The sequence below is a fragment of the Lactuca sativa genome, chromosome 2, assembly GCF_002870075.4.
Source record: "Lactuca sativa cultivar Salinas chromosome 2, Lsat_Salinas_v11, whole genome shotgun sequence".
Taxonomy (NCBI): Eukaryota; Viridiplantae; Streptophyta; class Magnoliopsida; order Asterales; family Asteraceae; genus Lactuca; species Lactuca sativa.
The window spans coordinates 217853441-217864679 of NC_056624.2; the positions used below are offsets into that span (position 1 = coordinate 217853441).

An 11239-nucleotide genomic window follows, 5' to 3' on the forward strand; every position below is an offset into this window, starting at 1 on the left:
CATGAATAAAATTAAATATAATATATGGTTTAATGTTATTTATAGTTTTTGTTATTGTTAATTAATTTTTTAAAATTTATTTTCTTAAGTTTTAATTTCTATCATTATAATTATTTAAAAATCAGACATTGTTTTTTTTATTTTAAAGGTAACAATATAATCATTTATATAGAGTTATTTTTAATTATTGTTATTGTAAGTTATTTTAAGTTACTTATTTGAAACTTTTAACGATTATACAAATATCTTTAGGAAATATTTTAGTTAAATTGATATTATAATTTAGTTTCTGCATTTAGCACTACAATTTATCACTTTTAACTATTCACAAAATATTCATTGAGTTTTTTAAGTAGAACTGAAATTTATATTTAAGTTGATACTGTAATATTATATTTAAATTAACAGTTTAAGTATTTTGTTCAAACTGCTCCAAAGTTGTAGCTTTAAATTGATAATAGTTTACATACAACAACATATTAAATCTAATAAATTAAGTATAATATGTTAAAAGTTAAAGACATAACTTTATAATTAGAAGTAAAAATATTATTTTAATAGTGAAATTTAGTTTATTTATGATTACACTTTAGGTTTGATATTTATTTAACCTTATTAACCAAATTATAATCATTATTAGAAAGACACTACAGTTTATCACTTTAAATTATTTATAAAATATTATTTGGGTTGTTTAAGTTAAACTAAAATTTATATTTAAGTTGGTCATGTAATATTATATTTAAGTTTATAACTTAAATATTTTATACAAATTGTTCAAAAGTTGTAGCTTTAAAATGTTAATGGTTTACATCCAACAATATATTAAAACTAATAAATTAAGTATAATGTGTAAAAAGTTAAAAAAAAAAAACATAACTTTATAAGTAGAAGTAAAGATATTATTTTAATATTGAAATTTAGCTTATATATAATTAAACTTTAGGGTTGATATTTATTAAATATTATTAACCAACTTATAATCATTATTAGAAAGAAATTGAAATGTCATGGAAGTTTCAAATGAATGTGGTGAAAGAAAAAATGCATGAGAGTTTTAAATGAATTTGATGAAAGAAAAAATATTTCATTTATAATATAGTATGATATTATGATATAATATAATATGATATTATTATATAATATAACTATTTTTCATATGTATTGAAAGTAATTTTACTTGTAATTTACTTTAGGAATGAGTAGATACATGAGGGTGTTAAATGACGGAGATTCTTTTGAAATTGTAAAATTTATAGATTCCGAAACAAATCATATGCTGGTATATACATGTTCTTTAATAATAACTAGATGGTGAACCCCCGCGTTGCGGGGGTCGGATGCTGACATTTTTTTTTTCTGTTGTTTGTTCTTTACTACTTCTAACGGTTGCATCTACTAACCCATGATTTCTTGTAGAAAAAAAAAACCTGCATTCATATTCAGATTCAGTCAGCAAATAATCTGGTAATTCCAACCATATCATTATCTATCTACCTGCATGTAAGGTAAGCATGAGAAGGAAGATATGGATAAAAATTGGTAGTGGTCCATTCTCCTACTTCTTGAGCAATATTGAACCCAATAACCGGCTTTCATGCTTCAAGAGCATCTGGAGTTGCAGCATCCATAAGCCCTGGTCTGTTTTTGAATCTGAATCATTAACATTATTTGTTATATCCGTCCCAAAAGCTCGCCTTTTTGAATTTGTATCCAATGGTTGTAAAGATTTTGTCTCCTTTTTCCCTTTCAATCCCAACATTCTAAATGATGGTTTTCCACTCTATGGGTGTCGCATCTTTTATGAGAAAAATAAAAAGATTTTCCCCTTTTTAGATAAATTGACTAATTGTGTTATCTTTACAAAACAAAGAAAGTAGAAGTGTAGAGGCTATACCTTTTCAAGGAGACCCGTGGACGAAAAGACATCTGCAATGTCATACAGAATGTGTATTAGATCAAATATTCCTCAAGAATATAAAGAATATACAATAAAGAAAATGACATTCAATTTAACCGGAATACAATAGATTGGGTCGAACTTGTTAAACAATATACATAGGAAATTTTCGTCAAAAACTCTTGAAGTCACTAACTTTTACCAATAAAAATTGTATGCAGGGGTAGTTTGGTCAAAAACTATCAAATCATTAAATTTTCACCAAAAGTCTTAAAATAACAATTTTTTTTTTACCAAAAAAACATTATGCAGGGGCAGTTTCATAAAAGCTGTTGAAAGCATTATTCTTTTTATCTTTTTATCTTTTTATCAAAAAAACAGTACGCAGGGGCATTTTGGACAAAAAAAAATGTTAAAATCATTTTTTTTACTAAAAGAACAGGATGTAGTGGCATTTCAGTCAAAATGTATTCCTTGCAGATCCATGATGCTCAAGTGCACCGAAATTTGCAAACATGTAATGCAGTTTACAGTGTTCATACCCATAAGCATTCAACGTATTGTGTTCATGAAAAATAACCATAAAGGTTGAACAATAAGAAAGTTAAGAGCTATAAAATTGTTTAAATAGTAAAAGCCAATGTGTAGTCTAAATTTAAAATCTTTTGTACTCTTTGACAAGTGAAATTAACAAAATGACTTAATATATGCCAGCATCCATTTTCACAATAACTTTTTCCAAAGGTAAAACGAACTTGCCAATTTATCTCATTCATTAACCATAATATAATACTCCAACTTTGTTTTTCTTCAAGAAAATGTTCTTTTCATGGCACTTAACCAAGACATTGTAAAAGTATTGTGAAAAATGTCACTCTGTTTCAACTCACCTACTTACTTTTGGCATTTGTATCGCCCAAATTAAAAGTTATTATCATAACTAAAAATTTGAACTTGTATATAAATAAATAAGTTACAACATTTATTTATTTACCTTTGCAATTCTTGTAGAATATCTTTGCACTTTTCCTTGGTCTCCTTATGATTTTTCTTCTCTTCTTCCAGCTCATTATCCAACATTGTAATCTACTCTGGGAACAAAAAAGCTGTGGGTTTAACTTGCTAAACAAAATAAGTAGTTACTTTCCATTATAAATATAAACAATCATGGTAAAAAAAAATGGATTCACTTTCCTGAAAACTTTCCAGATCAGGGGAACTTGAAATGACTCTAAGATGAAAGTTAGATTCGGGCATTTCAGCAAGAAGTTGTTCAACAGCATGAAATCTAAGCCAACAAACCCCAAATCAGTGAGCAAATAACAACATAATAGAGGATTTAATTAAAAGAAATAGTATTGAATAATTTTTTTTACCATTTGTATATATAGGAAATGGGATGGAACGTTAGCTACTGAGAGAAATACAACAACAAAGCAGCAAGTGTGGAATTTTTTATGGGGTTTTAAAAACAAATAATAATAAGATTTGCTTCAAGCATTTTATCGAGCAGTTGGTGTGCATCAAAAGCTAGTTTCAACTTCCTGTGAAAATTAGATAAATAGAAGAAAACCCCATTTCATCTAACATCTTACACCTTGATTAAAGCAAAGGTAGGAAGAGAATGTAAATCTGCTTCAAGCTCTTGTAAAAAAATGGAGCTTACCATTTATTTGTCTGTTTAACAGGAGATCGTTTTTTGCTGAAATCGATGAGTCATTTGTGTTTATCTTCGTTGGTTCTTGTTTTTTGCTGAAATCGATGAGTCTTCTGTGTTTATCTTTGTTGGTTCTTGTTGGCCTTTTGGATATGGATATGCTATGAAATATAGATTATAGTGAAGCCCTCTTCTTCCTCCACTCTAGAAAGTTTGTTGAGCAGCATCAAATGCCAAATTAAAAATTAATAGAACTCAATTCATCTGTGGAAAACAAAGGAACAAAGCATTTAGAAACATACCCATCCAACCCCCCAAAAAATCGAGCTAATGACAAACATAATTTCATATTAAAACTTTGTAAACCATTCACAAATTTATGAAAGCAAACGCATGAAGTAACCATGAACCAATGATGAAATATTCATTATTATCTTGACCAGCTCGTCACGTAGTAAAAGAAGCACTTGAAATGTGTATGTGGATAAAAATTAAAGTCAAAAATTGAAGCCAACAATGGAAGAACTAAATAAAAAATCCATACAGTTACAAATTTTAGCACCAAATCGAGTGACCTGATAAGATAAGAGAAGTTATAGCTTTCTTGGGACCCTGAGTGCCACTTGCTTCATCGTCTCCACTGCCTCACAGCTTTCAACCTGGAAATCAAACATGAACTTCTAATCATATAAAATAGAGAGCAATAAAGATGGATTTTTTTTGTTAATAATTGAGAAGGAGAAGACCCTGGTGGTTTGTTCTATGGCGATGACCTGAGGTAGATCCAAACTGGAGCGGAAGGGCTTCGGGTCTGGTAGCGATTATAGCCATGAACGGTGGTGATATGGGGAACATCTTTGAAGATGACGGAACTGAAGCGTAACGCCTTCGGGACCCAAACCTAAACTAAACATCAGGAAGCTTTGAAACTGCAACGTGCGCATCATTCATGGAGGCTAAAGTAGAGTTTTTTTTTTTTTTTCGAGATCATGAGAAAAGCGACAAGCAGAGAGGACAAGATTGGAACCTGGATTCAACGGAAGTTAGAGATGGCGGTGGATGTAAGAAATCACAAACATCTTCTTCTCGATCATGGCGGAGATGGAGAAGGGACGACGACCTCTTTATCCAGAGAGAGCATCGGTTCTATATCACAACATGATGATAACAAAATAGAATAAGCCATGCACGCATTTAATCAAATACCTGGTGGGCGGCGGCCAAAGCTTGATCCATAAAATGAGAAGACGATGGGTGTACACAATCAACGGGTGTAAAAGACGCTAATGGTGGACCGATACCTGTGGATAAAGTGGACGTGATGGATTGGATGGTGGTGGCGATGATCTATAGCGGAGGAAAGACGAAATAGAACCGAAGGTTTGGATAAGAAGCGGTGGAAGGAAGAAACTGGAAGGATCGATTGGTGTGGGGATAAAATCAGCTGGAAATTGGACTGTTCGAACACGAAGGCGGTGGGGAAGATGTGCAATAAGAAAGACGGTGGGTGAAGGATCTGGGAAGCGGGCCACAAATCCGAATCTGATTGAAGAATAAAGCAGTGAAGCCAATTAAAAAAGCACGTATACAAAAGAATACATAAAATGACATAAAATAACCCCTAAATGAAATGGAAAACACTTGCAAAACCAAAGGATCATTTCTGACAAAAAAAACTCATGTTCACTGTAGCTAAGCAAGGAAAAGTTTAATATATTGTATAATTATTTATAAAATTATTCATAAAAGTTCTTGTTTCTCGATGATATTTACAAAATGATAGATATTGCTTGATGATATTTCCCAGGTGGGTAAGAGTGATTAAAATAACAACTCAAACCAAAAAAGGTCATTAAAGCCTCGTATAAAAGCATTGATTTCTGAAGAACAAAATCAAGATGTATCAATTCCAAGGTTACAAAGAATGAAATTACTAACCTTTTGTGGTTCTTGGTATCCTAAGCCCACAAAAGTCATGTTAACCCAGCCCAAAACAGAAGTCTTTTTTTTTTTTTTTTTTTTTTTTTTTTTTTTTTTACAATAACCCTGTAAAACTGTAATAGCATAAGCTTGCTTTTAACAGTAGTAGACGAATACACACCAGTCACGGAGTTGCTTGACTACCTGCTTGAATTGCGTCTCCCGTTTCCGTCCCTAACCTCTTCAGGAAACATCCTCCGGTGAGACGTACGGTAAGTCTGTTATCGCGCTCCATGACTCCGTGCGTTTTTATTCGTATTACTTGTGCCCTATTTATCTATAATGTTTTTGCTATGTTTTCTCGTTGTTTGTCAAATGTTTATTAGGGTTTATCGGATTCAAATAATTCATTGTTCATTGACTTATTTTGGTTAGGAGTTATTGATTTAATCGCTATTTGTACGAAATTTAACGAGGATATCAACTGGTCATTAGCAAATTTCCCATCTTATCATACTTTTTTGGGGATAGGGGAATGCAGTTGATAGGGTTCATAACTAGGTTAGGAGCAAACTGATTCGATATTTGTGATATTGGTTGTTACCTATGTATTTTGTTGTTGTGAAAAACCTAGATTTCTAATTCCTTTGAGAACCACGATTGCTATAAACGTTAGGTGTATTAGATAAGGATGGGATTTTAGTTTGCGCTTGAATATAAGTGGTAAACCGCAGAAACATAATTGTCCTCTTAAGTCACATACAGAATTGGCTCACTTGAATTTTTGTTTCTGGTTGTAAGGAGATTAGAGGAAAAAGCTATCAAGCAAACAACCCCAAACTTTAGGTGAGGAATAGGAAGCAGGAAGTAGATGGAACAAGCAAACTGGGGATGGGTTTGGAAAAAAGTAATGGTGAAAAAAGATATTATAAATCAATATTATGGCATTATCTGGAACTCTTTCATAAAAGGGCATCATGTTGGTTCAACTTCATGACCCCAAATATTGACATGTTTATATGTTACCTGCGATGGATCAGGAAGAACATGTTGCAAAAAACTTTGCACATTAGTTTACTTATGCAATTACATGATTGAAGATATGCTTTTTCTTGATATAGCAAGTGCCTTTATTTAGTGACTCACTTACAAGTTTGCTTGGTTGAACAATAGAGGATGTGTTCTAACTAACAATAATCATACCGTTGTAAGTTTACTAAGTGAGGCTCAATTGATCAAACTGTTGATGGCTTTGAGTATCCAGTGAAGTATAGATACTTTTTTTTTTGAAGTCTTGCCTTCTTGGTGATATATAACTCCGGCCCGATGCCGGGCAATCCTGATGCAGATTATGTGATTATGTTATGTATGTGCCGGGGTAAGCCCGATGCCGGGGTGAGCCCGATGCCCGATGTGGTCGGATGTCGGGGTGAGCCCGATGTCGGATAGGAGTCCAATGACGGGATTCGTCCCGATGCAGTGGGAGTAGTCCCAGAGCTATGTTGTTTGTTATATGTGCTTTCTATGGTATGTGCTAGTTTGGGGGAGCTCACTAAGTTTCGTGCTTACAGTTTCAGTTTTGGTTTCAGGTACTTCAACTAGTAAAGGGAAGGGCTCGAGCTGATGGCATGACACACACCACAGTTGATTAGCCTGGGAGTTTACTCTGATATTTGTTATGAGCCTGTTGTATGTTTATCAGATTTTATGAGTTTTCGAGATACATGTTTTATGATTTTACAATATGGCAATGAGATCTATGTTTGATAAATGATTTTGAAAACGAAATTTTTGGCTTGTATTTTTGGGGTGTTTCATAAAAAGACTATATTGCCCTTCTTCGTTTATTAAAAATTAAAAAATACTATATATTAATAGATAACATAGGTCTCACCCCAAAACACCCATGCCCACCATTCTCACAATTTCACCCGTGTCCACCATTCTCGTCATTGTCACCACCCTCCGGTTGCCTTCTCTGGTGAAACGTCTGGCATCCCACAACCATTGTTCTTCAACAAATCCCGCATATAAAAACTAAACCTAACCATTTAAATCAAAATCGAAATTCATAGAATCTTGAGAACTTGCAAAAACCAACTGCATCAACAAAAGAAAAAAACAAAGAGAAAATTACACGGTTGGTCCCTATGGTTTGCTCTTACTTGTACGCTTCGTCCCGGGAAAGAATTTTTAACTCGGATAATCCCTATAACTTTATTTCGTTACCCGCCTAGTCCCTTAGTTAACTTTCCGTCTTATTTGGGATTAGGAACTACTCACGTGAGTGGCACGCTGGGGGCATTTTTGTCCTTTCAACCCTACAATATATTAGCGCCATTTAGAATACAGACGGATGGTTTTACGATTCCGATCATCGTCAAACCAAAACACACACAAACACACACTTGTCAGACGAATTCCCTTTCTTCTCTCAAACGAAAACCCTAGTCGCTAGCTAAAACTTTGTATGCTTTTCCAAATAATCAACAATGTCGGTTTGGAATTTGAGTGAAGCACGAGGACGGATGATCAGTGAAGCAGAAGTTCGTCTTCAATATGGTAAGTCTGCCTAGTCCCTAATCTCGTTTTTATTTGCATTTGCTTCATGAAATCCTACAACCCTAATAAAATGTTAATCAAAATTTTTGGGGCATTTCCTTAATAGGTGATCATCCGACCATGTTTTGCATGCTATTAAACCATGGTGGAAAGTGTACTGATTTTCCTGGAAGGAAGTATGTAAACGGAAAGAGACATTACGTTGAGTTAATAGACATCGAGACTTTCTGTGTTCACGATATTGATGACATGATGGTGAAACTTGGGTATATCGATGAAAATCTACATGTGGAGATGTACTATCATTTTCGAAGGCCACTGTGCGATTTGGATTTTGGCTTGTTTGCTTTAGCTTCAGATGATGATGTAAGGCATTTAGCAAAATATGTTGGCCATCATAAGCTAATAGAGGTGTATACAGAGCACGGGCAAACGAAATTACACACATACTCGATGTCACCAAACCCATCTAAGGTACGTATAGTTGAGATTGATTGTACCCCAAAAAGATTGTTTTTGGAATGGCATGATACACAAGTTGAGCCTAATGATGTGTTGACATTTGAGCCTAATAGAAACAACCCTCCTGTTTCACCTACTAGAAATGAGCCTTCAATTGACAAAGTGGACATGGTAAGTGATAATGCAAACATCATGGAAACTGAAATTGAACATAGTAGTGATGATAATAGCAGTGGTGATGAGATCAACAGTGGTGATGATAGTGAGAGTCAAGATGGTGACTTTCTTGTGGACGAAGACAATATCATTGATGATGTTGAAGTTAACATGAGAGAATTCCACTTGAATGTTAACCCAAATGTTGAGTGGATTGGAGGTGCTTCTAAAAGAAAGAATCATGTAGTTACAGAAGATGGGAATGAAGCAGACCTTGAAGTTATAGATATGGAACTTTTCTTGTCCGACTCTTCATCGGATGATGGGATCGAAGGAGAAAGAAACAAAAAGATTAAAGCTATTAGAAGGGCGCATGAGAACGAAAATGCTCAAGTCAGTGAGCCTTTCTATTTATATCAGAAATTTAATTCGTCAAAGGAGTTTAAAGATATGGTTAACCAACATGCAATAGATACAAGAAGGGAGTTGGATTTTGAGAAGAATGATAAAAACAGAGTAAGGGTTGTATGCAGGGGAACCATAACAAGCCTAGGTGGTGGGACCGGTCAAGAAGTAGTCAATGAAGAAGGTAAGTGTCCTTGGGTTCTTTTAGCCAGTAAGTGGAAACGTGACAAGGATTGGACAGTTAAAACATATGTTAGTGAACATAAATGTCTTCAAACAAGAAAGGTTAGGGCTTGTGATTACAAGTTTCTTTCAAAGCAAATTCTACAACTGGTGGAAGCAAACCCAAAAATTCCAGTCAAGGCTTTAAGGGAACAACTTCAACGTATCTACAAAGTAGATATTTCTAAGATGAAAGCCTTTAGGGCAAAAGAAGCAGCCTTAAAAATTATCAGGGGTGATTATGCCACTCAGTACAAGATCTTACAAGATTATTTGTTAGAAGTGCAGACTCAAAACCCAGACACCACTATCAAGCTTGATGTCGAAAGTGAACCAAATCCTGATGTTGAGACAAGAACCTTCAGACGCGTGTACGTGTGCCTTGGTGCTTTGAAGCAAGGATTTGCAGCAGGGAAGAGGGATTTTCTTGGGGTAGACGGGGCTTTCATGAAAGGACCTTTCCATGGTCAAATTTTACCTGTTGTGGTACATTTTCTCTTATGTTGTGGTTGAACCATATATTTTGATTTATTTTTTACTTTTATTTATTGGATTGTATTGCACAGGCTTTAGATGGGAATAATGGAATATATCCTTTAGCATATGTTGTGGTTGAAGCTGAGACACTGAACTCTTGGACATGGTTTTTAAATCACTTGGGTGATGACCTAGGGTTGGCTTCAAATTCAAATTTTACATTTATATCAGATAGGCAAAAGGTTATTTTCTTGTGTTTTGAATACTAATATCTAAAGGAAAAGAAATCATTGACATAATGTATCTTTCTTGTAGGGTTTAAGTTCTGCCATCGCAGATTTGTTTCCTTGTGCAGAGCACCGTTATTGTGTTCGCCACATACACGAAAATATGAGGTCACGTTGGAGAGGGGATAAGTTTAAAGAACTGCTTTGGAATTGTTCAACAACATATACTGTGCAAGAGTTTGAAAAAGGAATGGAAGAAGTTAGAAAATTAAACCAAGAATGTTATGAGTGGCTTAAACAAATACCACCTCAACATTGGGCACGTTCTCATTTTACAGGTTTGACCATGTTATATATTATAATATATGATAACTATTGTTGTATACTTGTTATGCACCCACTCTGGTCACCTTATTTTAGAGAAAGGGTAGTTTGGGGTAATCATCAAATAAAGAGCATCTTGTTGGTACAGGGGCATTATGGGTATTTTATATTATTTAGTTGTTATAACTGATAGTATAAGAGGGTAGTGGGATAGGAATTGAGATATCGATCTTTTCTGTTAACCTGGAATTATTTTCTTTTGGGAGAGTGGCTAGCTCGAATCAGCTAACCTATCCTTTTGTTCTTGATTCTGTTGAGTAATAGTTAAGGAATTGCATTATGTTCTTTACATTGTGTTGTTCTTGTTGTGGTTACTCATTAAATTAAGTGACTTCATAACAATACTCTAATGTTTGCTAACCAATTATACATGTATTCTATTAATTAATAGGGAGAGCACATTCTGATATTGTGATAAACAACATATGTGAGTGCTTTAATAGCAAAATAATAGACGGACGTGACACACCAATTATCAATTGCTTAGAGTTCATCCGGGAGTACATCATGAAGAGGATTGTGAATGTTGAAAAAGAAATTGACAAAGCAACAGGCCCTTTGACTCCAACAGCTACCAAGCTATTGCAAAAGATCAAAGATCAGGCAGAGGAGTATACAACATCATTTTGTGGAAATGGGAAGTACCAAGTGAGTGGACCTTGGCAAGATCAGTGTGTAGTGAATGTGAATCAACGAACCTGTGCATGCAAGAAGTGGGAAATAACTGGAATGCCATGCAAACATGTTGTATCTGCAATCTGGGACATGAGGAGAAATAATGGTGCAATTGGTATTCCAGAAACCTTTGTTCATGAATGTTATTGGCTATCAACCTGGAGGAACATGTACTCTTTCAAAGTGGATCCG

General features: G+C 34.2%; 1 protein-coding gene and 1 long non-coding RNA gene across 15 annotated transcripts; one reads left to right on the plus strand and one right to left on the minus strand.

Annotated features, from left to right (window-relative positions):
* Positions 1–1217: 1217 nt before the first annotated feature.
* LOC111901339 (uncharacterized) lies at positions 1218–5118 on the minus strand. 11 transcript variants are annotated; one of them, XR_006188576.2, is made up of 9 exons: positions 4764–5115; positions 4585–4679; positions 4304–4463; positions 4133–4216; positions 3567–3821; positions 2895–3188; positions 1898–1929; positions 1498–1798; positions 1218–1430 (listed from the first exon to the last, which is right to left on the minus strand). It is a non-coding gene; the product is annotated as an uncharacterized LOC111901339 (long non-coding RNA). The 11 variants fall into 11 exon arrangements; XR_006188571.2 differs by adding an exon at positions 3277–3444 and having other exon boundaries at positions 4304–5118; XR_006188574.2 differs by having other exon boundaries at positions 4304–4703; positions 4859–5117.
* Positions 5119–5429: 311 nt separating this feature from the next.
* On the plus strand, positions 5430–9992 carry LOC128125926 (uncharacterized). 4 transcript variants are annotated; one of them, XM_052768687.1, is made up of 3 exons: positions 5430–5749; positions 6279–6323; positions 7067–9992. In XM_052768687.1, exon 3 carries the CDS (start codon positions 8160–8162, stop codon positions 9795–9797), a length of 1638 nt encoding a protein of 545 aa, XP_052624647.1. In that variant the 5' UTR covers positions 5430–5749; positions 6279–6323; positions 7067–8159; the 3' UTR covers positions 9798–9992. The 4 variants fall into 4 exon arrangements, with proteins under 4 accessions (XP_052624647.1, XP_052624646.1, XP_052624645.1 ...); XM_052768686.1 differs by lacking the exon at positions 6279–6323 and adding an exon at positions 6826–7004 and having other exon boundaries at positions 5433–5749; XM_052768685.1 differs by having other exon boundaries at positions 5435–5749; positions 6279–6384.
* Positions 9993–11239: the final 1247 nt, after the last annotated feature.

Bases quoted from the DNA above. Each gene is read 5' to 3' on its own strand.
- LOC128125926 (XM_052768687.1), top strand. From the start codon at position 8,160: ATGTTTTGCATGCTATTAAACCATGGTGGAAAGTGTACTGATTTTCCT.